The sequence below is a fragment of the Aspergillus bombycis genome, assembly GCF_001792695.1.
Source record: "Aspergillus bombycis strain NRRL26010 chromosome Unknown contig00027, whole genome shotgun sequence".
In the NCBI taxonomy this organism is placed as follows: Eukaryota; Fungi; Ascomycota; class Eurotiomycetes; order Eurotiales; family Aspergillaceae; genus Aspergillus; species Aspergillus bombycis.
Genome location: NW_019170029.1, coordinates 69403 through 96477, shown reverse-complemented (window position 1 = coordinate 96477; position 27075 = coordinate 69403). Strand labels below are relative to the sequence as shown.

Here is a 27075-nt window from a genome sequence, read left to right as displayed (position 1 = left end):
TTTCTGGGACGGATGCTGATTTGGTGGCTGTGAAGACGGGGGGTCATTTCCCTGGGAGTTCCGTGCTTTGGTGGAGGTCATTGAGGGTGCTGTTGGTTGCTGACTCGATCGGGGTGGTGCCGAGTGGGATCTATCATGTTGGGAGGTTGCCGGGGACTGTGTCGTTTACTTTTATGTGGTCTTATCCTAATATGGTCTGTCCTTTCTTGTATTTCTTATCTCTTTTGTTTTATTTTGCTTGTTGTTGGCTGACCGACACAGATACCTTTGCCGCCGGATGATGTGCATCACATCTGGAAGGCCGTCAAGGATGTGGATTTTGATGATATCCGTGGTGGCTTCATGGGAACGGATGTAAACGGCAATTGTAGACAGCGTGTGCTAGAGAGTGCTAAGATCTTTGTCAAGTCCATGGGACATTTCGACCATGCAATTCATGAGGAACAATGTCATTAACACGAGCCCTATGTATATGGAAAACAGCAAGTACAGCCTGGTAGAATGAACAGACCCACGGCTGTCTCACAATGATCCAGCCAATGGGTTAACAATAAAAACCGTTCAGCCAAAGCACCAACTCAGATACTCAGAGCATCGCTAAGAATAATTCACTATGACAGGTCCGAAAACGGCCGCACAGAAGTCGCACTCCGACCTCTTGTACAGAGGGGTGTCATGGACAAAGTATTACCATACGACCCTTCACTGATAGAAAATCTTCCCGGAAAACTCTCCGTCGACCGAGAAGATCTTGACACCACCTCTATTTTCAAGGTCGCATGCGAGTCGTTCGCAAGGGCCGACCCAACAGGGTCAACAGACCACGGCCGACCGACAGGACTCAAGCGCGGTCTCTCAGCCCGGAACGTAGCATATTCTGGGTCCAAAGTAGACACGCTGTACTGATTCACGTGAGGAGACCCAGCATGAGTGACAGACAAGAGTCTTTGTTCTTCTTCGTTGGCGCAGAGTAACCGTTGTGTACTGCTGCTTTGGCTTGCTGGTCCTGAGAGTTGAGGGCTGGGAGGCAAAGGTTCCACGCTGCGGCTTGACCCACACTGCCACAGACGGAATCCAGTTGGTATACCGGGTGAGGTATGAATAAGAGGACTCTGCACCTCAGACGATATCCGGCTCTCATCGGCAGGGCCATCGACTGCTGGAAAAGGTGCTATCTCGATTGCATCCCGAATTGTGGGCGAGCGGAAGACACCCTCGGGCATGATGGATAAGAAAATATCAATGATCAGTTGCTCTCGGCGAACAATAGCTCGAGTGACTGGGTTTTTCAGTGGTCGTCTGCGGCTCTTGTCCAGGCGAAATAGGAATGCGATGGCGTGGAGAAGCTTCAGAGTTATGATGGCTCCCAGAAGAGAGAGGACTTCACCGGTGCTGATGATGATGGGGTTGTTGGGGGGAAGAGTAGACTCTTCGTCGGTGTGGGTTGCCATGAGAGCTGATGGAGTAGACTTTGCTGGAAATGAGTGTGTATATCAGAAAGGATGTCAAATAGGCTGATAGTTCTTGTGAAGAGAACGAAAAGTGGGCTTGAGATATGAGAGCGTTCATGAGTATGAAGAATTGCCCGTTCACGTAGTAAGGAAAGAGCAACTGGGCACAACACCTCCACGACAGATACTTCCCAACTGCTTACGGTCTCTACGGCTTTTTGTGGTCTGAACCCATTCACGGCTTCTGATAAGTAGAATAGCATTCGCCTTCCGGAAGCTAAGTATTAAGTCTGTTAATGAAAATGACCGTAACTTCTATAATCGAACCACCTGGTGCAGCGGGAGAGAGAGATGAAGGTCCTGATCCTGTATACATAGAGACGTGGTCCATTCCTACTGCCGAACAAGACAAGCAGATGTATCAAATCCTCAATATCAGCGAGGTAAAAACTCCGAAGCGACGAGCATCCAATCCTCCCCCGGCCCTTCCGTAGCCAAAGCGCCAGTCGGCGTCCACTGCACCAAAGGATCCTGATCCTGAAACGGCGTAATAACACTGAACCCCCCTTCCCTAAATTTATAGAAGAAGAACTTCAAAGGATCTACCGCGCTACTGACTGAGGGGCACACCAGACGTTGTTGGTTGTCCAAGGAAAGGGCCACAGACCGGTGTGTGTTGCCCTTTTCCATCAACGTGAGCTGTAAAATGTCTCTGCCGACTAGGATCAGAGGTTCACTGCGCTTGGGGCACATTTGGAGGCAGAATTTCGAACGGTTCCTTATTGAAACATTCACTTCAACTTTATTGGGAGGCACAAACCACCACTCTTGTGCATTCCGGTTGCGGATGTAGTAGCATCGATTGTTGACGTGGCCAGAAGCATTGTCGTCAGAAGGATTGGTAGGGTTGATAGTTATCTGGTTGGTAAGGGGGCTGATGAAGAGTTTCCCTTTCAGCCAATGTTGAGCTCTCTGTGGGATGTCCCGGTTCGTGCCCTGGTGGATTTCGGTGATGAGATTGGTCAATAACATGTCGGTATTGTCCTGGGTTGGATCGACGGACCAGAACGTGGGGGAGTAGATTGTTTTAAGTGGAGTAAATCCCAATGCCTTTATGGGGGTGTGCTCTTGCAGTTGTCGGTAGAAATAGTCGGCAGTCTCCCGGTTAAGGGTGGTGAGAACATACAAGCTGCTGTTGAGAGCGCCTCTCACTACTATATGGACATAGTATGGCATCTTGAGGCTCTCAGGCGTAGAACGATAGAGCAATGCCAAGTAGTGATGGATAATGAGATGTATCTGGTAACGACTGTCTTAACGAAATAGATAGTGAGTAACAGGCAGGTGTGGTACCATGTACTGAATGAATGAGAGAAGAGCCTCGACTTAGAAGTTCTCCGGATTCTCCACGGTCGTTCTTTCCTTCTGATATGTCCTCGCTGAGAGGAAACCAGGGAGGAAACTAAGAAGGACGCCTGTACTAGTATGAGATGGACGGGGTATCGTTTCTCTAGAATGTATAGATTGGCTCATGCGATGGTCAATCCAGAATACGCCAGCATATGTTCACAAGTTAAGAAAGATAGGTAATCGAGGGAAAACGTCAAAATTAAAATACTGGTCTGTGCCGCCATGGTCGGGTGTTCACACCGTCGATTATGAATGTGCATATTGTGATCCTGAACTCTAGAATATATCAACACGAACACGATCGAGTGCTTTTGATTCGAATTATGCATGGCAAGAAGAATCATCACCAATAGCCAACAAGATATGTGGAAGAGAAGGGAATCGCTATTGGACATCGCAGGTACATGGTATTGTAAGGAGAAAGAAAACCAAAATTTACAGCCTCATCCACCCTTTGCCCGATAATAAACATGTTGTAAAATCAAGTCATCGTGCGTATGCAAGGACGCTAGGCATAACATACGTAGAATCATAAGAAATAGAAATTGGTGAATGGCAGAAGTCGTAATGTCGTAAGGAAGTATTGGCATCCACTCGTCAAGCGAGACTAGTAGAGAGACTCCTCATCGACCTGATCAGGGCTTGCTCGATATTGACTTCGTTTCCTTCGGCCAGGACTGCTATATTGACTGCCCGAATTCAGTGGACGAGGCCCGGTAGGTTTACGGGGAGGCGGTGTGCTGCGCGGAGACGAGCGTAATGCCGAGTTCTAATCATTCAGTCAGCTTCTCTTCAATGCCGAGCGCTCTAGACGAAAGTAGACTTACCCGTGACGCAACGCGATCCACGTACGATCGTTCATCGTCCTCCTTGACCTTTGGCGGCCGCTCAGGGACCAATGGACCGTCATCCTTGATTTTTGGAGGCCTCGGTGGACCAGTATGTCGAGAGCTGGCCTCCGAGTAGCCTGCATCCGAGATCGGGGAGAGGCGACTGGCGCCGCTGCTGTGTCGCGGATTGGGGTTTGCAGCTGACAAGCTCGGGTTTGAATTCCACTGGTCCGAGGGGGCGCCAGATGGTATCCCGTAGATCTGGGCTTGTGTTTCCAGCTGAGACTGGTATCGGCCAGTAGGCCCCTGGCGAGGCTGAGGATGTTGAAGATCCAGACTATCTCGGTGAGCTCTGTATTTCGGAGCTTCCGAAACTTGGGAAGGAACCAAAGGCGATGGGGGCCGGTTCTCCTGCTGTCGGTCATCCAGGGTGTAGGTCGACCGCAGTCTGTCGTCGCCTTGTGGATCGTACCAGTCAGCGGCCTTGTACGGTCCCTGGATATCGGACCCTGAACGTGAAGCATCGAAAGACGGGCGCTCCTTGCGGCCTGGCTGGATGCTATTGCGGATATTGTCTCCCATGGAAGATGCCGTGGTTTTGGACCAACGGGAAATCTTGGGGAAGAACGAGGAGCTGCTTGACTTGTGCTTCTTGGATTTCTCATTCGTCTTCGGGGACGTTTCATTACTGAGAGCGCCAGAGGCCATGGGTGCCCGAGGTGGCGTGGAGGCCGAGGAGGGTCCAGCCCTGTCCTGTCGGCCGTTTGTGTTGTCGAACGATGCCGGGTTCGGGCTCAAGAACTCTCCACGCTCATTGATTTCCATCTCCTCGTCGGCTTCTGGAACAGTGCTGACACGATGCTCAGAATCTCTCCGTAGTCCAGTACCACGTGATTCCGGCATTGGCCGAGAAGAAGTGGATAGCAAGTATCCGGAATGGTCGGGAGAAGAAGTTCCAGCATGTCCTTCAGGCTCGTAGCCTTCTGGATCTACACTAGCAGACCGAGGTCCGCTGCGGCCCAGCCTCTCGTCTTGACCATCGCGGAGTGCTTCAACCTCATCGAGCAGCTGCTCCAGCATGTCCTCGATCCTGGACAGGTCGTTGGAAGACTTGAGACTGAGTCCTTTAAGTGCACGCTTGAAAACATTCTTGCGCTTGGAGCGTAGGTCTTCGTCGTCCGCAGAAGACTGGCGGGCGCTTCTGGTGCTGGCCGGCAGTGGGCGAGGGCCTCCGAGAGCTCGGTACGTTCGGTCATGCTGCTTGTCACTTGCCTCCATGAGCATCCCATCCTGCTGAGCAATGAACTTCTTCATTTCCTCGAAAGAGTTGCGCATTTCCGCTGCGCTTCTAACAAGGGTAACCAAAATCTCTGTATCGCGAGCATTTCGCTGGGCATCGCGCACGGTGAGCTGTGTACAAGTCAGCATCCGTTCGCATAATTTGCACTCTGTATCGGAATACTTACGTGATCCATGAGTGCGACAATATCTTTGGACTGGATACGCTCAATGCCCCTCCCAGTTGCACTATCGTACAGAGGCGAGCCGACACCCTGGGAGTAGCCACTGAGTTGCCGTTGGTGACCAGTCATGAACTGATCATCAGCTCCAGTAGGACTGTCAAAGAGACCCATCCCGTTGGTGTCCATACCACCAAAACCTTTGTCCAAAGGCTCCGGGGTATCGACGCCCGGCGAGAGAGGGTTTGGGGCGGAAACATAGCCTTCATCTTTGCCTGGCGGCGTGCCGAACAACGGCCCTCTTGAGTACTGATGATCAAGGTAGTCATCGGGGTTGTAGTCGTTTGTTTCATAGTAGTCATGGCCGTAATCGGGTTGGTCATCCAACTCTAGGCCTGTATTGCCAACAGAGCCAGCATTGTCGAACATCGGCGACTGGCCACGGTTATCTGGCGCCTGCTCATATGCCCAGGTACTTCCATGCATGCCTCCTCCGATTGGTCCTTGGATGATAGATGGATTCGTATTGATCTCCGATTCAGAATCTGGGCTTCGGTCGACTTCTGGACTGGGGCTCTCACGGTCATGGATGTCTTCAGAAAACATGTGAGTCGGGTCGGTCTGGTCTTCCAATGACTGTGTAACGCTCTGGGGAGGCGACGTGGCTCCCATTCGTCGGGGGAAGGAGGTCGCGTCTGGACTCGAGGCGTCTTGACATTGTTTCAGAGGGCTTCCTTGGCGGGATCCGTGAGGAGTATGGTTTGCCCTTTCCACTGGCTTAGGAGTTTGACCTTCCAAACGCCGAGAGAGATCAGTCTGAGAGCGATTTGTCGCAGACTGATTGGACTTCGTGTCCATAATTGACGGATCAAGAAGAGAGGCCACCGCGGATTCGACTGCCATGGGATGGATAACCTGAGGGTTGGCACCGATGCCTGCAACGGGCTGACGTTGGTTTACTTTTTCCATGTAGCTCACCTCACTCTCGTCCGTAAAGCCGGTCATCCTTTTGGGGTCAGTACTTGCGGTCTCCGTCATCGATCGTGGTGACATGGCGGGGGATTCTTCATACCCAAGTTCAGCCCCATACTTGTTGTTATTTCGTAGGATCTCTTTTTGGCCTGCAAGGTTGATACCGTGAGGTCGTGAAGACCTTGCGAGGTTGGTGCTTGGGGCAGATGAAAGCGAATCTATGGAGAGGCGTTGTTCCATCTCCTTCTCGGTTCCGGAAAATTCATGCTCAACTGGTTGGACTGAATCCTGTATAATGTGGGACTCGCTCTGGTTGCTAGCCACACTCTGGATTGGGCTGAGGGTGCGCCGACGGTCAGTGAATTTAGAGCCGTGACGCCCGGAATGTTCATCTAGGAGGTTGGCCGCTGCGGCAGCCGCAATAGCTCCCGCGGCAGCGTCGCCTACAGGTGAAAGGCTCTTTTCGCGATCATCTTCTTCGGGATAATCGTGGAGCGACAGGTCATGGCTAGAGAAGTTGCTGTGCTTAAGGTCATATCGTGAATCCAACAATTCTTGATGCGGGCTACGACCGTCGTGGATTTCGGAGGTCTCACGGGAACCATAAGGCTCTGCGGTCTGTTCGGAAAGAAGCGAGTCTCTGGTCATGTCGGACTCAATTGCGCTGCGCAGCGGCATGGGTGCCACATTGTGTTTCTGGAAGACCAATTCGGTATCGTTGAAACTGCCGTTGCGACTCCTCGGGTCACTCGGCCTTCGTCGTTCAGTTTTGTCGATACTGGAACGAGAATCATGGTGCTTAAGAGCGGCGGCGGTCAGGGCTGACCCAACCCTGGCGGCCTTTTCGGCATCCCGCAACCCCTTGCTCTTTTGCCGACGTAGCTTCTCCTGTTCTGTCAGTTCTGGCCGAAGGCCCCATTTGACGTAGCTTGTTTCGGACGGTGTGTCGCTGCCCTTGCTGGGTCTGCGCTCCTGTGTGGGAGCCGGCTCACCGGAAAGGACTACACCCTCGTCATGGTCATCCTTATTCAGAACGACGGTAGGCCGCGTCACATCAGGAGCGCTGGCATGCTTCGAGAGGCGTCTTCCGAGTTCGTCTCGCGATGGGGTGCTCGCAGAGGAGTGTGATGTATTCATGTCACGTTCAAATTTGGACGTATTGGTCATCACCTTTTGATCCTTCTTGAGCTCTTTTAGCTCGGGCAATATCAACCGACGGATGGCATCTTCAACGGTCTCGAGAAGCTTTGGGTTGTTGATTGAGGACTTGGAGGTGCCAGACCGGAAGGAATACTGATCACCAGACTTACGATGGGCGGATAACGCCGACGCGCTGAGCAAACTCGGATTCGGACTCATGTCTTCGTCCGGATACGCCGACAAGCGAGATCGGGACTTGGACTCTGGTTCGTGGAAGTTAACAAGGTCTCCCTTATTCCGTTGGCCTTTAGAAGTCTCACGAGGATCGTTACTCAGTTTCTCCGCGACTCGATGAGCAATGCGTTCTGTACTCAGACTGCGGCTTCTTTGTCGCCTAGGTGTTTGGAGATAGTCTTTGTATTCCGGACTGTGCTCGCGTTCCCGCGATGAACTTTGGCTGCGTTTTCGTCGTATACCAGAAGAGGAGGCTTCTAGCATGCTATCTGCGGGCATAGATGAGATGTCCGAGGTTGGTTGGAAGTATCTTGTGTCGCTAGACAGCTCACTGCTCTGGTCGCGATTCACAAGCTCGATTTCCACGGGTGTATGACCAGAGGGCTGCTGGTTCTCATCGGTACCTGAGTTGAAAGAGCAGATACTATAATCATCACTTGACTTGTTGTTCTTGGATGGCGAGCTGAAAGAGATCCGGCGCGAGTAGATGGGCTTGCGGTTCCCGTTAGATTCAGTAATCTGGATGTGATCCTTTGAATCCTTGCGCTTCCGGGAGTTTGAAGGAGTGACTCGAACTCGGACACTGGGTCGGGAGACCAAGGAGCCAGAACCCTTCCCGCCCTCGAAATATTCGATGAGCAGGGAGGTCTGGGAGTGCTGCGCTGACCGGGACAGCTTGGATTCGTCCCCGTGGGTACGGTTCTTGCGCCGAGTGGAGATAGTTACGGGACTGCCGTCGTCCGGTATGGAGTACGACGTTTTGTCTGTGCGTCGAGATACGTCAGTTGCCAAATCAGTCCCTGTTACGCTACCTCCAGTGGTGGTAGTGTCGACAATAGATTCAGTGGGTGCAGGTAAGATCGGTCTGCGGGTGTCGATACCCATGATGGAGGAATAAGGAGACTCTCCTTTCAACCAGACCCGACCATTACCCCTGGCAAGTTACTTTCGTCCACGATTTTTTTTTTCCTTTTCCTTTTTGTTTTTCTTTTTCTTGATTTCCTTTTCGGGGAGTGGGACCTTTCTTGTTTTCTTTCAGGGGGGGCAGGAAGCGTGCAAGGGAATAGAGGCTGGAAGAGTGACAAGCAATCTGGGAGGGAATCCACGCTGCTTGCGGACTGAAGGTCACTACAGATTGGACGGTGGACGTGCAGTGGTTGAGGAGGCAGGCAGTGGTGATGGTGTTAGGCAAGAGTGGGGGGGGGGGGGTATGATCGTGGGTCGGGGAGGAGGTGAGGAGGATGTAGAGGATCTGATATCAGACAGGAGAAAGGAAATTAAGCGTACCAGCGCAGTAATTAGAAGCGATGTAGCATGTATGGGAGGGGGGAAGAGGCAAGACCAGTGAGGAGGAATCAAGAACGAAAGAGGAAGAGAATGTGATGGGAGGGAAAGGTAAAAGCCGTTAGAATTGAGCGGCTGATCCCTCACTTGGGAGTAGATGAGGATGAGCGATAACAGCTGTAAGAATCGGTGTAGAAAGGCAATAAATTAATTCGGGCCCGTCGGAAATTTTAGAGGCACATGCCTAACATGCTATACCGCCAAACAGAAAACTCATTGGATGCAAAGTCTCAAGTAAGGATGGGAGGTAAAATTAAGACAAAAAGAAAATTCAAAATCCAGACGGTGGGATACTGGCCACCATCGGCAAAGGACAACAATAATCGCTGACCGGTGGGAATAATGGTGATCCTGGGAAAAATGGAAAAAAGGCGAAGGCTGGTTCGGAGGGGGTATAAAGACGCAGTGAATGAACGTGGATAATAATAATAGCTTGATGGATCGATGGACAGTTGGCGAACTAAAAGATGGTTTAGCGGCGGACAACAAAACAGCCCCATCTGACAAGGAAAAGATCGTTTACCAGCCTTGCCTTTTTTTATTTATTTGGTTTTTATTTTGGATTTTTGGCTCTTCAAAATTTATTTTACTTTTTTTCCCCCCAGTCCTTCTCTTTTATTTGTTCGGGGTTTACCTCGTTTGTAACTTGATCGACCATTCTTAATGGCTGGAAATTGAAAATCACGCTGTTGTCTCAATCGGGGTTCTCGCCCAATGATCCCCATGCAAGACGGCCACAGATACTACTGTGTAAATAGTACATATACGTGGATGGCTTCTCCATACAACCTTGATATTGGAAGTAACCTTGATTGGAATCTTAATCGTGAACCCCTCCGTCACTTGGGCTCTAAAAGTTCATATAAAAATCCCAAAAAAGCCTTTCTTTCCCGCTTCGCTTTGCCTTCCATTCCTTCTGAACATTCTTCTACCGAGAGGCGTTCATTCCATAGAGCAGGCGGCCATGTCTCAACGTGGTGTGACCGGAATGTGATCTGTCCTCTGTGGGAATTGAGTCTGCCTGCCGGACGGTCTCCAAGAGCCCTACCAATGGCCCTATGATCGTTGCACAGGTGTGTCGGTACCTCTTGGTTCCCAAAATGAAGATGAAACGAGGACTGGCAGCGAGCAAGACCGCTTCCCCGTAGGTATGAAGTGGCATCGAGGAAACAACCGATGAAACGCCTCTTATGCCCGTCAGTTGTGACCCTCTCTCGACGTAGCCAGACTTTGATCCAGGAACGAAGAATGCAGCCTAATAAGCAGCAGCATCATTTTGCAACCCTATAAAGGAATTCCACAGCTTTGACAGGATAACACCCCCCCAAAAGTGGAGAGAGAGAGAGAGTCAAGGCAGACCCGCCTCGAGCATTGATACCCACCCTGACGGACCCTCCCTCAGGTCTCTCGGACGACCCTCCCTCTACTTCCATTGGCCCTCCCGCTGCCAACTCATCACATTTTCCCTTCCTTGTGACAAAAAGTCCGTCATCCCATGTCACTGATTGGTCGCAATGAGAATACAGTCATGCCTAAGGCACCGTGCCTTATTACTTTCTCTTCTCAATCCAATCGAGCATTTAAACACGATGTCGGAGATCCTTCCCCAAAGTTACTAATCGTTAGTTTAATCCATTCACTTTCGCCCGACAAAAACTTTGCTGGGGGATCAACCTCCCCAGCCACTGGACCAGCCACCCGGCCCTTGCTCGGCTCGCCACGATCGACGGGTATTCGTAGGTTGCATTCATCAAATCAACCTTCCAGGACCCGGGTGTCTGCCATTACCCGAGGATAGTAGTATATTTATGTACTCCGTATGCTGTCTGCTTACGCGAACCGTGGAACGGAAACGCTCTGTATCCTTGGTTCCGCTGACCCTTATCTGAACCGTCTTCATCCCTCGTTATTTAGCCGGAACTCGGTCGCCGGGGGTAGGTTGTATAGAATGTAGGAGCTATCGAAATGCTGCTCCAATGTAGTTCCTGGCTCTCTGAGCTAGGAACGCCAATTTTCTCTTTTTGCTCGGTTTCATGACTTGACGATCGTACCAAATGCGCATGGTATGTTCGTGGACAAAATAAACGGCAGATTTTCCTGACTGCGGGGGACGTCGTATCCGGAGATGGCACCCTTGCAAGAAAAAAAAAAGTACAGAAATAGATGGCTGCACCTGCGGTCGCATTAACAACGGTACTACCTTAGGCATCATGGATGACCTACATGGCCTAGACAGGGGAAGGAACGAGGTTGAATGCTGTAATTTTTAGTATTTCCTTAAAGACGTATCTAGATACAATTCCATAGCTGATGTACGGAGGCAAGTAAAATAGGATATGCCATGATAATAATATAGAAAAAAAAAAGTTCCAGGTAAAACTCCAGGCCAACGGACAAAAACATGCAAGACAATTGCTTTTCCCCTCTACTAGATCGAATCAGTCATCATTATGCTTGCGCTTGAACTTCGAGCCGGGCTGGCTGCCGTAGTTCCGTCGGCCCTGTGGTTGTTTGTCTTTCAGGCTGGAACCGAGCTGGATATCGATGCGGGGAGGTGTCGAGAAGCCGAAGCCCTTCGATACCTTAACCAGGTCGAGCTTTTGCACGTCGAAGACGGACCGGAGAGAATGGGAGGCATATGCCTGAAGGTAGGAGCGGTAACCTTCCTTGGCGGACTTTTTGCAGATGCATTAGTATAAGAACAAGAGATGATGCCTGAATGAGGGTGGCTTACCTTGTTCAAATAGTAGTTCTGACCAATGAGCTTCTCCAGTTGAGACTGAACATTAACAATCTTCTGAGCCGGGAAGTCAAACTCCACGACGGGTACTCGGGCCTCCTTCAGATGCTTCAAGAACCCTACTTCCGATGGTTGCAAGAACATCAGACTGCGCCCCTTTCCGTTAGATCCACGGGCTGTACGACCAACACGGTGAATGTAGTCACGGGGGTCATCTGGGGGATCGAACTGGATAATCCAGTCCACGGCGGGAATCTTGAGGAAGTTAGACGGGTGTAACAGCGATAGACATCAGGGCAGGGGGCAATTGACATACATCCAAGCCTCGGGCGGCAACGTCGGTACAGATCAGAGTTCCCTGCTTAGCATTGCAGAACTCAAAGAATGTGTTGGTCCGCTTCTGCTGCTTCTGCTTTCCGTGCAAGTCAAGCACAGGGAGATCGATATACTATAGTTCCGTCGCGTTAGCTACAAACCTTTGCTCCTGAAATTGGTTATACTTACGTTGAGCAATTCACCGTAGTATTTGACAGAGTTGCAGCTGCTCAGGAAAACGATGATCTTCTTCTTAAGGTTGCGCTTGAGGAAAGAGAACAGGAGCAAGAAACGCTTGTCAGCTTCACAGATGACATAGCCTTGCTCCAATCCTTCAACGGTACTGTGCTCCTTGCGATGGTCCACGTTGATGTAGAGAGGGCCAGGTCTGAGAGAGATTCGAGCCAAATCCTCAACCTTGGTAGTCTGCGTCGCGGAGAACAGCATGGTTTGTCTGTTCTCAGAAGGAAGGATCTTGGCAATTTGGCGCATTTCATCCTCGAAACCGACTTCCAGGATACGGTCCGCCTCGTCAACTGTCAACAGTTAGTCATTCCATTCACCCACTCGCAATGCCAAAGAGGGCCATCATACTGATAAGTGTGCGCAAGTTCTTGAACACGAATCCTTGCGTATTCTGAAGATGATCAAGCAGACGTCCAGGTGTTGCCACGAGAAGGTTAACACCCTTCATGAGTTTTTCCGCCTCGGCTCTCCTGTTTGCACCTCCGATAACAATACCATAGGTCTGGCTGTGATGTGCCAAGAGTTCCCTAACTTGACCGAAAATCTGAAGTGCAAGCTCGCGAGTAGGACTGACAATAATGGCACCGGTACCTAACCAAAACGCACCGATTAGTATATAAACTTTAGAACCACATGAAAATGTGTATTACATACCGTTTCTCGGCTTGAATCGTAGAGCGCTAAGCATTTCAATGGCAGGAATCAAGAAGGACAAGGTCTTTCCGGAACCAGTCTTTGCAGCACCGAGAACATCGCGACCAGCAAGGAGAGGAGGAATTGTACGCCGTTGAACTTCCGTCATCGTCTCGAATCCCATTCCCTCGATACCCTGCATAGTCTTCTCTGACAATCCCAGCTCCGTAAACTTCACCGGATCGCCATCCTGCTGAGGGAGACGGATTGTATCCGCAGAAGGCAGATCCTCACCGTTGGCGGCGGGTGTCTCTTCAGCATCGCTCTTCTCCTCATCGTCAGAGGCCTCCTGCTCAGATTCCTCCGCATCCTTCTTCTCGTCATCGCTAGACATGTGTTCGACCTTCTGCTTTTTGGACTTCTCTTTCTTCGCCTTCTTCTTATCGACGCTAACTTCTTCCTTTTCGGGAGATTCGATCACGGCTTCAGTTGTAGCCGGGGCAGCAGCCTCTTCCTTGCGCGCATTTCCACCATGCTTTCTCTTGCGCTTCTTCGAGATAGATTGAGCAGTATCCACGGGAATCGGCATTTTGGCTTAAATTCCTCCAGGGGTGTTTTCCTGGAAAACTTGCCAAATGAAAAACGTGAGATGCGGAGCCTTTTTTTTTTTTTCTCGGCGGAAGACAATTTTTTGCGGAGCGAAAATATTGCCTGGTCAAACTTCCCGCATCACGTGCTGATAGCCATTGATAGCTAGGCGGTCTGAAGATCATGCGCCATGCTACTAAGGCAGAAATCACCCCTATGTGGCAATGGCGCTATTCCGTATAAAGTAGTATCATATTGAGTCACGGGTAGTGGGGAACAGCATCATGCAGATCAATATTCTCCCAGTCAGATTAATGAAATACTCTTTTAAAAACTTCTATGTGCATATATCGTACTGATTACTTTCCATGATTTCTGACTAGTTAGCTGATTTGGAGGAGCTGAACTGCCCCGGGAACTCTCATAGCTAGGCTATCCTAGGGATGAACAGCGGATTCACTAAGCTCAGAATCAAGTGTCAGGAGAGTGCTTGATAGTTAGTAAGGTATACCATGTTTAATGTGCTTGCACATATATATTAGCTTCGTCTTCCAAAACTTCCTTGTTCATAGGGACGAAAAAACAAGAATGAAGGAGTTCTATACCAAGATATTACATCATGCGGCGACCACGTGGAGGAACGTATCTGAATACAAATAATGATGACCAAAGGGGTTGTTTCTCGAGATTTTCGTTTCTAATTGAAGATATCTTAGATAGCAGCGATATTATATGACCAATGATGGAGAATAGTCGTGATAAGCCTATCCATGCCAATCGCATGATGCGCGTTATCTGCATCGGAGCAGGGCCGTCAGGATTATATCTTGCATATATGCTTAAGACATAATTTACGGACTATACACTGAAAGTGTATGAGAAAAATGAGGATGTCGGGGGAACATGGTTCGAGAATCGATATCCCGGATGTGAGTATTTCTCCTCGAGGGGGCGAGTAACAAAAATCTGATAACCAGGCTCAGGCACCTGCGACGTTCCATCGTGAGTGTATCATATCATATACTTCTTGGTAAATGAGGGTACTTATTTAAAAGGCATATGTACACTTACTCCTTCGAGCCTAAATGGGACTGGTCAACTAGCTACGCATCAGCACCGGAGATCCATAGCTACTTCTCTGGGTTTGCAGACAAACATGGTCTTCGCGATTTTATCAACTGCAGCCATCGGGTAGTGGGTGCAAATTGGGACGATGTAAACTCACAATGGAAGGTTCGAGTTGAGAATCGTAAGAAGGAAATGTTTGAGACAAGGTGTGACTTCCTAATAAATGCCACTGGCTATTTAAACTCCTGGCGTTGGCCTTCTACACCAGGCCTTGGATCATTCAATGGAAGGCTACTCCATACCGCGAATTGGGATGAATCTTTGTCGTTGACTGGAAAGCGGGTCGGCTTGATTGGGAATGGATAAGGCTAGTTGTTTCTTGCTGTTCAAGACCCCAAGTTGCTGAGTTTGCTAGGTCTTCCGGCGTACAGTTGCTTCCTGAGCTTCAAAGGCAAGTTAAGCTATCTTTGTACGTCACATCTCTAACAGCGCCGATAAGAAATGCAGAACATGTCATAGCTTTCATACGCGAACCGACCTGGCTGATACCAGAAATGAGATATAAAAAACGCAGTTACACAGATGAAGAGAAACAGACATTTCGAGATAATCCCGGGAAACTACTCCAGCTACGGAAAGATATCGAGGCCAACTATGCGACCATTCTGCCCCTCTTCCTTAAAGACACGGTGCCCCAAAAAGCAGCCACCCAAAGGTCGAAGCAATTAATGACGGATGCGATTGGTGATGATCGGCTAGCAGAAAAGCTGATTCCAGAATATCCACTTGGGTGTCGTCGCCTTACAGTCTGATATCCTACCTCACCAGCAGCATATCCTACTAACAGCGTTATAGCCCAGTACGGAATACCTAGAAAGCCTCAAAAAGCCTAACGTCACGCCTGTCATTGGGAGTATCAAAGAGATAATACCGTCTGGCGGCATAATGCTAGACGGCAGCGAGTATGCATTTGATGTTTTGGTATATGCCACAGGTTTCCACACCTGCTTCCGACCCGCGTTTCCATTAATAGGCCGCAATGACACCAATCTTGCCGAAGTATGGGAAAAGGAACCGCGAAGTTACCTGGGAGTCGCAGCCCACGGTTTTCCGAACTACTTCATGTTACTTGGCCCTAACAGCCCCCTTGCAGGCGCAGAGGCACTATATCGCCAGGTTTCTCAATCGGTGGCAGAAAGAAAATATCCGCACGTTCGAGCCTAAGTTAGAAGTCGATGACTTCATGGAGTAGAAGGACTTATTCATGAAGAGCACAATCTGGGAGAACGACTGTCGATCTTGGTTTAAAAACGCCAACACCGGTAAGGTCAGGACTATGGCCTGGGAGCGGGCTGAGCTATATAGAAGCCCTGGCCGTTCAGCGTTTCGAGGATTTCCACGTCACATACGCGACAAAGAACCGGTTCGCCTATCTAGGGAATGGATTCAGTCAAGCGAACTTACAACCTGAAGGCGACCTGACATATTATGTGCGCCACGAGGATAATGGCGAATCGGTGTTTCCTTAGTTGATGAGTATTGATAATGCCAAGGACACCGCCGACTCCCTGGCAAAGGAAGAGATAAATTTGTTGGTCTAGCTGAGCTGTTCCCAGGGAGTCTGTTTAGGCAGTTACAATAGATGTTGCCCACCAGTCGGCTTATCTGAAACGAGATTCTGAGCCACTCATATAGAAGGCTAGTAATATTTTTCAACTAGATTAATAGGGACTGGATATGAAACAGACCACTAATGAGGAAAATGGTGTAGCCAGTGGCCAAGACACGCAGTGACAGTAAAAGTCTTCACGGTCTGGGTTCAGAAAGACCTGGTGCTAAAAATAGGAAACGCCTGCCGCCCATGGTTGAGAAATCAGCTTCATTTCAAGACTTTCCCTGGCAATTACTGGTCATGATTCATTCACTTTTCAAGAATTTTATGAACCAGGAAATACAGGGGAAAATACTGTATAAACTCACCGGGTTCCCCAGGTACGTATCCGATCATGAGGATCTGATGGGGTCAAGACGTCATGACACGCATTCCGATGATGGCAGAGACAACGGTGATCAATGCTGATCACCTCAGGGATGGAGGAGGGGAAATTTCCATTCCCGGAATTTTATCTATAGTATTCCAAGACACACCTGACCTGTAGTGATCGTTGTTCCTATTCTCATGGAATTGATTTGCCCTTCTACGAGACTCGGGAGTAATTCAGAAGGGCGAACCTGATTGCCCTTGTTTTTGAAAGAGAGGGGCTGTGCATTGTAGACTAACGAACAGAATGCCACTTAGTCGGTAACCTTCTTGGTAATGTCAACGCTAGCCGAGTTGTTTAATTAAAGAAGAAAACGAAAGAGGAGAAACATGTTTGGTAGAACAAACGAATACGGAGTACGTTGACAAGAACAGCGGAGACCCGCCTCTTGAGATTGACAGCTTCGATACAAGATAAAACCACGTTATGAGCATATGGGGTATGGAGTGCATATGCGATGGTACTTTCATTGTAGCTCTTGCAGGGTCAATAATGGCCGGTGGATCAAGCAGCATGCACCTATGGACATGCAGTACCTACATTCATTGCGGTAACTTCTCTGATAAAATTGTGAGATATCATGTAGTCAGTTATTAATAGAAATCCATGAAGCAGCAGTCGCCCAGTCCTACGAAGCGTGAAGGGTGTTAGTAGGCAGAAAGACAAGGCAAGGAATAAAAAATTTTTAAAAAAAAGAAAAGAAAAAGGTCGCCAAGTACTCCATAGTCGATGTGTTCATTGACAGGATGGGGGTGAACGGCGGCTATCCTCAGCATCCGAACGCAAGAAATTAGGGTAAGACGAGCGGCAAGAAGATCCACAGATCATACTACTGTGTAGTTGGCTTTTTTTTTTTTTTCTTACCTCTTGCGGTGTCGTATCTGGAGATGCAACTCCACCAGATCAAGTCATGGCTGTAATCTCGCAATCCTCTGGTGGTCTTGGGATCATTCCCAGCCTTTTCGCAGGCGCTAACTAGGTTCTCTTGGCCGTTAGTGGTGAGCAAATCAGAGGTATGAACCGTGGGCAATGAGCATAACCATCCGCATGCGGGCCCAGAACCAACCCCCCTGAGAGACGCGCGTGCGCCGACTGTCACTGAGAAGACGTAAAAGTGGAAAAGAGAGCTCGACTGGTCGTCCATTTCGAGCGAAGGCCGAGTCAATTTGTAGGGAAGATGGCAAGGTTGTCTGCAGGGTAGTAGTCGCCGTAGTTTTGTGTTGGCATCATTCTCATTTCTTGGTTGTTTTTTCCGGATTTTTAGGTTTTAATTCTTTTCTCTTTTCTTCTATTTTCCCCCCTCCCGTGCTTCCCCATACTTCACCCCTTCGTTTCTTTCGAGCCCAACTGGTTGGTGTCAGAAGTGTTGTGCTTCAAGACACACAGACACACATACTTTAGTTTAGTTGTTGCTACAAGAGTGGTCAAGGGCGAGGAAAATCCATTCTTCAGACCATCGCTACGCCAATTGTAATTGGTTCAGACGTTCTAAATCACCCCCCCGTGCTGAGTCAGGGTCTCAGCGTCAGGTGTTTCACGAGCATTCCGACCGTCTCTCCTCCAACCGGGGCTGAGCGGCTTTGATTCTCCCCTGAAGAAATATCGTCGCCTGAAGGAGACAAGAGAGAGGACATCTTCATCTCTCCATCTTTTTTTTCTCTTTTTCTTTTTTTGCTACACCTTCTCCCCTTTCGCTCGTTTCTTCACCCCCCCCTCTCCCCCTCCGAAACTCTCCTCGTCAATTCGAGTGAGAACGGTTTCCTCTCCGTTCCTGGGAGACTCAGGCAACCATCCGTCTCCCCTGGTCCCGACCCCCTTCAAGGCTATACTGTGTGTCGCCGTCCCGCTCGCTTTATTGTACTATTCAACTCTCTACAACTCCCCCGACTATCTGACACTCGTTCACCCATTCCATTCTTTATCATTCGCTTCTTTGGTGCCTTCTTTTATTCAACTATTTTCTCTCTCTCTCCCACCCTCGTCCTTCTCTTGTGCTTTTTATGAGCAGTCGCTGTGGTCATCCAATTACCGCCCAGTGATTCTTCAATGACGTGAAGTTGTAACCAATATAGGAAACTATTTTACAATAATTTTTTACCTTCCGCCAATTTGGATACCTCCTTCCTCGCTCTCGCTTTTAGACGACTTGGCACAAGATTACGACCCAGTGTACCGTGAGACTTCCGCATCCGGCCGGTCCCAAGCTGGTGCTCTGGAGTACCACCTTCTTTTCTATCTCGCTTCTGGTGTCATCCTATTCTCTCGCTTATAACCCATAAAAATCACATTCGCTATCTACCGGAGGAATTGAAGTCGGTAATCCTATCACGAAAATGCGGTTCAAGGCACTTCTATCCACTCTTCTGCTCGCCTTTATCAGCGCACCACTAGTAGCTGCGACCAAACTGATCGAATCCAATGCGCTTAACCTATGCCAAGACAGTTCGAACTTCACAGCAACCCTTTTTAAAGTAACGTTCACGCCGAACAACAGGTCGTTGGTCTTCAGTTTTGATGGAGTCGCTGCAATCTCGGGTAAAGTCAAGGCGGAAATCGTCCTTGATGCGTATGGCTACACTGCGCTTAAAAAAGAACTCGACCCCTGCGAGATGAACATTGGGGGTCTTTGCCCTATGAGTGCCGGACCTATTGATGTCCCGAAGGCTCAGATCGACATTCCGCAAGATATCATAAATAGTATCCCAGGTAGGTACCAACTTTTATGCTTCAGGACGGTCATTGTCGCTAATGTGATCACGTAGGCATTGCATACACAGTTCCCGATCTCGATGCTTCCGTTCGTATTTACATCAACTCCACTGACACTGGCGAAAGCATCGCGTGCGTTGAGGCCTCTTTATCAAATGGCAAGACAGTTTACCAAAAAGGGGTCGGCTGGTCAACAGCTATAATCTCCGGGTTAGGTTTAACAGCTTCCGCTATCACTTCTGGTTTAGGACATTCAAACACCGCCGCGCATGTGGCGGCCAATGCACTGTCGCTTTTCAGCTTTATGCAATCCCAGGCCATGATTGGTATGACATCTGTTCATATGCCCCCGATCGTTGAGGCGTGGACCCAAAACTTCCAGTGGAGTATGGGTATCATCCATATTGGATTCCTGGAAACCATTTGTACCTGGTATCAAAGATCGACGGGAGGAACGCCTTCAACAACCCTTTCCGAGCTTTCGACAACGTCTGTGCAAGTGCTCAAAAAGCGAACTCTCGACGAAGCCACGGGTTTAGTCAAGAAAGCATCAGACATACTCAAGCGTTCCGGTGCCGAATCCGAGACAGCCAACACCGAGAATCTTGTTGTCCGCGGTATTAAGCGAGTTGGTTTCAAGGCCGGGATTGAGGCGACTAATATTTTTCTAACTGGTCTTATTTTCTTCGTTTTCTTCGTGGCTGTGGTGATGATCCTCGTGTCGCTTTTCAAGGCCGGCTGTGAGGTCCTTGCTAAGAACGGCAAGATGAAGACCGATAAGTTCCAAGATTTCCGTAACGGTTGGAAGATCGTTGCCCGCGGTATTTTGTTCCGACTTACTCTTATTGGTTTCCCTCAGATGACCGTCCTCTGTTTGTGGGAATTTACCCAGCATGACTCTGCAGCTGAGGTTGTCTTAGCTGTGATCATGTTCTTTTCTATTCTCGCGGCTTTGGGGTGGGCTGCCTTCAAGGTCATCCTTCTGGCAAAACGTTCCATTACTATGCATAAAAACCCTGCATACATCCTCTACTCTGACCCTACATGTCTAAACAAATGGGGATTCTTGTATGTGCAATACCGCGCGACTGCATACTATTTTGTCATTCCAGTTCTAGGCTACATCCTTGTTAAAGGCATGTTTATTGGTCTGAGTCAAGAAGCGCCAGTTGTGATGACTGTTGCCTTGGTTATTCTTGAGGCCGGTATGTTGATTGCCGTCAGTGTTCTGCGGCCATGGATGGACAAGAAGACCAACATCTATAATATCTCCATCGCTGCCGTGAACTTCCTCAACGTCATCTTCCTTCTCTTCTTCTCTGAAGTTTTCAACCAACCTGGCCTGGTAACAGGTGTCATGGGTGTTGTATTCTTCGTGATCAATGCCGTATTTGCTCTGATTCTCTTGCTCCTCGTGTTGATCGCGTCCATCTATGCAATCGTCTCGAAGAACCCAGATATGCGGTACCAGCCCATGAGGGACGACCGTGGCTCTTTCATCAAGTCACAGGGCCAGCTGACGACTGAGTTGGATGCCCTGGGTGCCGCTGCTCGCGGCGATGTCAAGACTGGATCCTACAAGTCTAGTCCATTCGATGATGACAACGGCTCCTTCTCCAGCGGCAACGGAGCCAGTATCAACCGTCAAAACCTCGATGTACACGGCCATGATCAACCGCCTAATACTCGTCAAGCACCTGTCTCTCCGGTTGATCCTTCTTTGCCATTGTTCCCCAGTGACGCTTCAGCACGACAAGAGCCTCCCAGCTACAACGCGCGGTCAACGTCACCAGTCCCGCGGGGTTACACTGCGTCCCCGCTCAACAACCCCAACGCTTATAGGCAACAGAACAACCCCAGTCCATGGCAAAGAGGAGCTGGATATGATCACTAAAGGAATACAATGAATGTTTTATCGCTTTGCTTGAGATGAATTACGGCTTAGCGCGTAAATGGAGTGGGTCTTGTGCCATCCTGATTCCACTTTGCCTTGCACCAGGTGCATTTTGTTTTCTTCTCTTCACATGTTATTTGCTTTTCTTTCAACCACTGTTCCTTTTCCGTATACTGTGATATACTGAAAAATCTGCTTTTTTTCCTTCTTTTACTTCTATATAACCCCTTGCCCTCTTTTGCACCTGACTAGGATTTTCTTTCTTGTTATTACACGGCGTTCTAAAGCATTGGATTTGGAGATTTGGGACTTGGGTTTTGCGGTCAATGTGATCTATATATCTTAAGACAGGGGCTACCTTCGGCACTGAGCCGATGTCCCTGTGTATTATTTGTGATTTCATGTATGAAAGGGAATCATAATGCTAGTGCCCACGTCTGTAGACGTATGGTATTTGAATTGCAAGTGATTTAAAGATACTGAATCCGTGGACACGTCTGTGCGCTGCGTATAGAGAAGAGCTAGTCCAACCATCGTCGGTGATTCATCCAAGTAGATGCTAACCTGACATTGGATGCTACATATGACTCTATAACAAGTCGCATTATTGCCCCGGGGCATTTGTCCATCCCAGAACTCAGCAGTCTAGTAGTCAACATAACCATACGACAGTTTCGGATTGCTCTCTCCCAACTATTCAGTTCTCAGTAGACAAAAGTTTTTTTCAAAGAAAAACACCATATACCGAAGTCCGCACGCCGGAAACAGAACTCTAGTAGAAACACACCTGTCACAAAATAAGATATAAAAAGAGCAGCAAGGCAAGGTATAGTTTAAATTTGCAGCATAAACCCAAACATAAAACCCCAATAGTTAAGACATTCCCATCCATCCACAAAACGAACCGACCACACACTCAACGAGGCTCGCCCAATCCCGGCGGCGGCCCAGGGAGACTCGCTGAGCCTGCACCAGGCGGGGGCGCATACCCGCCCTCTTGACCCGGGGGACCGGTTATACCGGGAGTAGAACTGGGGCTGAAACCAGGTTGGCCGGGGACGGCACCAGGCATTGGGGGAAAGCCGGGAGCGCCGGGGGCTGGGATTTGGAAGTCGGGGGGAAACCGCCTGGTGGTGGGGGGAAGGGCGCGTTTCCTGCGGGCATGTTGGGGAGAGGTGGAAGACTGCCTGGGGCGCCTGAGGCTGGGGGGAATGGGGGTGGGAAGGGGAGGCCCTTTGCTCCTGGGGCTAATTTTTTATTACGTTAGTGGGCTTGGATTTTGAAAGGTTGGGAGTTTGGTTCACGTACGAGGAGGCATGCCCGGGGCACCGTTTGGTCCTCCTGGTGGGGGAAAGCCGAATGGAGGGGGTGGCAGTTGGCCTGGACGTCCTGGGGTCCATGTTAGTTTTAGGATTCCTGGGATAGGTAGAGTGTGGAAGCGTACCGGGGAATGGGAATGGGGGGGGGAAGGCGCCTGGAGGAGCCATCGCGGGGTTCGGTACGGCTTGGCCTTCGGCGGCATACGACGAGGTGATGGAGTCGATGACGGATTGGGCCTTCTCTTGTCCGATTTCTGTGCGGGATTGATGAGCATCTGATTGAATTAACCTTGATGAACGACGGGGACGAAACGTACGTTGATAGTATTCCAACACGTTCCTTAGATGGTTCCTTCCTGCATTGTGCGCCTTGCGCACGCTCATCGAGTCGTGCGTGAGGTACACATCACAATAATCACCTGTGAAGGTAGGTCACACAGTCAGCGAAAGTTGTGGCAGGAAATGATATGATTGATATAAAGCTATATCTGCTCTATGGCGAGCTTGATGAACGTCACAGATATTTGGCTCAGGGATGGAAGGGCCTACAGAAGAGTGCATAGATGGTTAGTTGTTAGGCCTGTTAAGCTTAGAAAGGAAGGTACATATATTTTGGCATCTTGGAATCTGAACAGGCACTGCTTTCTGAACGTTGCAGGCGAAACTTAAACTCGGCGGCGCTCAAGTGGCGCGTTGCGCGTGGTTTCGGACTTGGTCAAGGACCAGGTTAACTCTATCGGCAGATGTAGCGTGGTATGGCGGATTATATGCGGCCTTCGGGAGGTCAATCCGGCTTAGCAGTTGCTCAAAAGGTCGTAGACAAGAATTGTATCGAAATTGGATGTTGAAGCGGAGTTCCAATGCGCCGGAGATACAATGGCGGTAGCACATGGCAGAATAGGTAGGGTCTATCTGCTGCCTGAGGCAGAAAATACCGTCCCATGTTCTCCATATTGGGTTTCAAAAGGATTATTTTCATTGCAGCATAAAGAGGAGGGTTTGGAAATTGAAGATATCAGAAGTTTAAAGATAAGATGAGCTACGTAGAGTCTATTAAGCCGACCAGGCCTTCTATTATATAAAACCACTTATCGCCTTTACTGACCGCTATGCACCCAGTTGAGGAATTTCTTTACAGCATTCATTGGCTGTTAGTTTTTTGCTCTTTTTTGCTGTCCACTTATATTATACACAACGGCCAGGACAATGCCACTTCCCGTCGTTTAGCTAGGCTATGGCCATCGTTATAGACTGATGTCAAGGTTTAGAGCATACTATAAACTCATCTCATACATACCATCACCGCCACCACCACTAAAGTGAGCAAAGAATGCCGAGAAGTCCAAATTAGGATCCTAATAAAATTAGAAAGTATGCTATCAGAAGACCAAGCTCTCAAACCTACCATGAGGTCAAAATCTAGCCCAAGGGGCGACTCGGTGCAGATCAACGTCTCAATTGAGCCCTGTGGGGTACTGACAGATTGAGACGACTGGGACGCCATATAGCAGTTCTTCACACTCTCTTGGACTGCTTTCATAATTAACGGCCGGATATCTCTAGTACCAGACTGCAATGCTCGTATTTGACAAAGTACAACTGAGAGAAAGATGTATCGCTTGAATCTCGCAATGCCTAGGGCAACAACCTGAAGCATCTGATCGTTGATATGCTCCAGGATGCGGATCATAGGCTCCCGTTGGGCTTTGGACATCTCACCCAGAGGGTCTACAATGAGATGACCGGTTTCTGGTGATACTGTAGTTGTTTCTTTGAGCTGACTGATTACCTCCAGACCTAGAACGGTAATAATGTCGAGGTGGAGAGCACCACAGAATGGCCCAGTGCTCATCACCATGAGACGTGACAGGTCATCAAGGTATTGGGAAGGGAGCTGAATGCTTTCAGCATATGATGCTATGATCATAGCCGACTCTCCACAGATCTTTCGAGAGAGATAGAACCGTGGATCTTGCTGGGCTTGCAACATGTAGGGCCTGTGGAGCAGTAGTATGTAGCGACGAATTTGCATGTCGAGGAACTTCCTATGTAGATCTGTCTCGCTTGAGTATTGCGGCCAGTGCAGCTGGAAGTAGGCTGCGAGATCATGGCAGGCTTTTTGTAAATCTGTAGCAAGCTGAAGCACGGCATTATATGACTGCTCCGAATCAGAACTGTTGATCAGTTTGGCCGCCTCCATACGGATTGGCAGAGATTGTCGCATCAATAATTGAATCGAGGACTCTGTAAACTGTTGCAGTGGCTTTGTGATAGGAAATTCCTTTGTGTCTGGCCACAGGTCCACATCATTGATGTTATTAGGCACATGGCTATCAAAGTCCTGAGGCGAAATCATCAGCGACATTGACGATGAGTCGATAGATTCATGAACTACTAGTTCCAGGATAGTCGTCCAAAGTCTACTCCGCATCTCTGCTTGAAACGGTACTAGGCCTGGAAAGACTCGAGGGTCTCGGTGTAATCCCATAGTCATAGCCATTCTTAATAGAGAGCCAGTAGATAGCCAGGGTGATGCTCCGATAGTGTTTGTTTTTCGCGACACGAGAAGAAGGCAGAAAACTTGAATACCGTCCAGATTTCTCGTGGATTTTTCAGAAGGGCCTACCAGCCACCACTGAGCTGCATATATCCACGTTTGTGCCAAGTGACGCAGACGCTCTGACTCTCCCAGAATAGGGTAGAACGTTGTGCCGATAGAGAAGATAAGGCCTAATTTGACCAAGAATGACGTTGAGAATGTATTTGGTGCTTCCCAGAACTGATAATACTCTTTCCAGAAAGAAGGGATATGAACAACGCGATATATTTGTTCGAAGGTCCGTATATACGCACTTGCCAGCTCATCACAAACGTGCCTGTCGGGAAAGGTACTTAAGAGATTAGGAACAGGGTCGTTCAGCTGGAGTGTTCGCTGGCTTTTTGCTGCCTTTCGTAAATTTCGACATTCCTTAGCCATCTCCGCTATATCTGCTTTCATATCGGCCATGCTGAAATCCATGTGTTTTGAGTCGATTTGACCGCTGGCAATCTACAAAAGATCAGCTAACGGAGTTTCCTTGGGGATTTCCTAGTTATCAACCTTCTCGGCAGTGTACATCCAGTGGCTTGGCCCAAACAGCTTCGTCTTCTCTGCAGTGTTTCGCAGGCGAGGCATGATGGCAGGAATAGTCAAGTCTCCACTCACAGCACAGGATTGTTGAGTCCGAGATAGTTCGGACAATTGCTGTTCGGCTTTACGCAGGCGGTTCTCCAAATCCTGTAGGGAGCTGCCACTCGCTCCTGTCTCTGTATTGGCTACATCGTACTGATCTAGTTGAGTGGCAGGAACATCCCGCAAGCCGTGAAATTGTTGTTGGGATTGACCCTGTTCAGTGGGCGTTGACGCAGGTATGTCCGGGCTTCTTGAGACTGCCCGGATATCGGTCTGAGATGGCCTCGGTCGCGAGGATTCCCTATATGTGCAGGTCAAGGTTTCCCGAGCATGTCGGCAAGCCCTACAAGGCCTCTGGAGATCGCAGCGGACCTTACGCTCTCGGCACTGCTCGCAGGACTTGGCAGGACGCCGGCGTTTACGTGGTAGCGATGTTGTGGTTGTCCTGTTACGGGCAGTCATTTCAAGCCAGATATATTGCAGGGTAACATGAGAACAAAAATAAGAGTGTATTCGTGAAAGAATAACGCTGGATGCTTAGACTGTTTATTCTCCGGACTTCGGGGATTTTGTTGGAATATCTCGAAGTTCGGGCTGATATTTGCTTTATCTCCGTGGTTGCATCACGCTGGGGGCTGGATTTTCCCTGCCAGATCTCGTGCCGTTTTATATATAAGTTGCTATTCGTTGACTCCAACAGTCGTGATATTCAAAACCAATCTCATTTCTCTGGTCAATAGCTATATATAATTTTATATATAAGCCTCTGCGTAAAACGGGTAAACAAAAGAAAGAACAAGGAGAAAACCAACGATCATCGCAGTTAACACTATTAGCATCCACGAAGATTGGCTGCCATAGAAGCATGATGAGAGAAGGATATCGCGAAGTTTGCAGACTAATCATTGCCAATTATTCTCGAGTTGTTTACTTGGTCATATCAAACCCCCAACTTGACTTGCAATTGGGTTAGACGCTGGCATTCTACAATTTCACTCGTGTCATCAATTGGATACCAACCATGCAACGAAAGTGTCGTTCTGATTGATGTCTAATATCAAAAATAGAAATAAAAAAAAATGGTACTACCCTAGACCATAGTCATGATCGCACGCTACAGGAAGCTCGACACAAATACTCAAACTTCCGGAAGAAAATAGCTTCCTTCCTCGAAAACCGATTTATACAGGTACTTTCTTCGACCGAACCAACATCATCGTCATCATCACGAACGATTCACCGGCTGATATACGCCAGCATCACCAGTCTTGTGTTCTGAATCGCAGGCTGATGTGATACAGCTATCATAATCTATGCTGTCATCTTGATAGTAGTAACTCTGGAGCTCGTCAAGTTTAGCTTTGGTAGTCTCAGGACAGGAGTTGCCCTGAAATTGGCGGGTGCTAGCTTTTGGTAGCCCCATTACTGCGACGAGCATGTATAATTTGCCAGCTCAGGTATTTCTGCGAAGTCAATTATGCTCTGTGTTGGCTTTCCGTGTCCTTCCC

General features: G+C 48.9%; 7 protein-coding genes across 7 annotated transcripts; 2 read left to right on the top strand and 5 right to left on the bottom strand.

Moving 5' to 3' along the window:
- Positions 1–611: 611 nt before the first annotated feature.
- ABOM_004415 (uncharacterized protein) lies at positions 612–1451 on the bottom strand (the record flags this gene model as incomplete). The annotated part of the gene is made up of 1 exon (XM_022531545.1): positions 612–1451. The coding sequence occupies one exon, from the start codon at positions 1449–1451 to the stop codon at positions 612–614; it is 840 nt and encodes a 279-aa protein (XP_022390658.1).
- A 435-nt stretch (positions 1452–1886) lies between these two features.
- Positions 1887–2687, bottom strand: ABOM_004414 (uncharacterized protein; the record flags this gene model as incomplete). The annotated part of the gene is made up of 1 exon (XM_022531544.1): positions 1887–2687. The coding sequence occupies one exon, from the start codon at positions 2685–2687 to the stop codon at positions 1887–1889; it is 801 nt and encodes a 266-aa protein (XP_022390657.1).
- Positions 2688–3468: 781 nt separating this feature from the next.
- ABOM_004413 (uncharacterized protein) lies at positions 3469–8382 on the bottom strand (the record flags this gene model as incomplete). Its single annotated transcript, XM_022531543.1, has 3 exons — positions 3469–3630; positions 3689–5101; positions 5158–8382. 3 exons carry the CDS (start codon positions 8380–8382, stop codon positions 3469–3471), a joined length of 4800 nt encoding a protein of 1599 aa, XP_022390664.1.
- Positions 8383–11279: 2897 nt separating this feature from the next.
- Positions 11280–13364, bottom strand: has1 (ATP-dependent RNA helicase HAS1; the record flags this gene model as incomplete). The annotated part of the gene is made up of 6 exons (XM_022531542.1): positions 11280–11516; positions 11576–11836; positions 11898–12029; positions 12086–12432; positions 12491–12733; positions 12797–13364. The coding sequence occupies 6 exons, from the start codon at positions 13362–13364 to the stop codon at positions 11280–11282; spliced, it is 1788 nt and encodes a 595-aa protein (XP_022390663.1).
- A 1621-nt stretch (positions 13365–14985) lies between these two features.
- Positions 14986–15655, top strand: ABOM_004411 (uncharacterized protein; the record flags this gene model as incomplete). The annotated part of the gene is made up of 2 exons (XM_022531541.1): positions 14986–15237; positions 15287–15655. The coding sequence occupies 2 exons, from the start codon at positions 14986–14988 to the stop codon at positions 15653–15655; spliced, it is 621 nt and encodes a 206-aa protein (XP_022390662.1).
- A 3151-nt stretch (positions 15656–18806) lies between these two features.
- Positions 18807–21076, top strand: ABOM_004410 (transient receptor potential ion channel family protein; the record flags this gene model as incomplete). Its single annotated transcript, XM_022531540.1, has 2 exons — positions 18807–19179; positions 19236–21076. The coding sequence occupies 2 exons, from the start codon at positions 18807–18809 to the stop codon at positions 21074–21076; spliced, it is 2214 nt and encodes a 737-aa protein (XP_022390661.1).
- Positions 21077–22090: 1014 nt separating this feature from the next.
- Positions 22091–26029, bottom strand: ABOM_004409 (putative U1 snRNP complex component Yhc1; the record flags this gene model as incomplete). The annotated part of the gene is made up of 7 exons (XM_022531539.1): positions 22091–22323; positions 22385–22465; positions 22521–22649; positions 22713–22814; positions 23693–23750; positions 23801–25444; positions 25496–26029. 7 exons carry the CDS (start codon positions 26027–26029, stop codon positions 22091–22093), a joined length of 2781 nt encoding a protein of 926 aa, XP_022390608.1.
- Positions 26030–27075: the final 1046 nt, after the last annotated feature.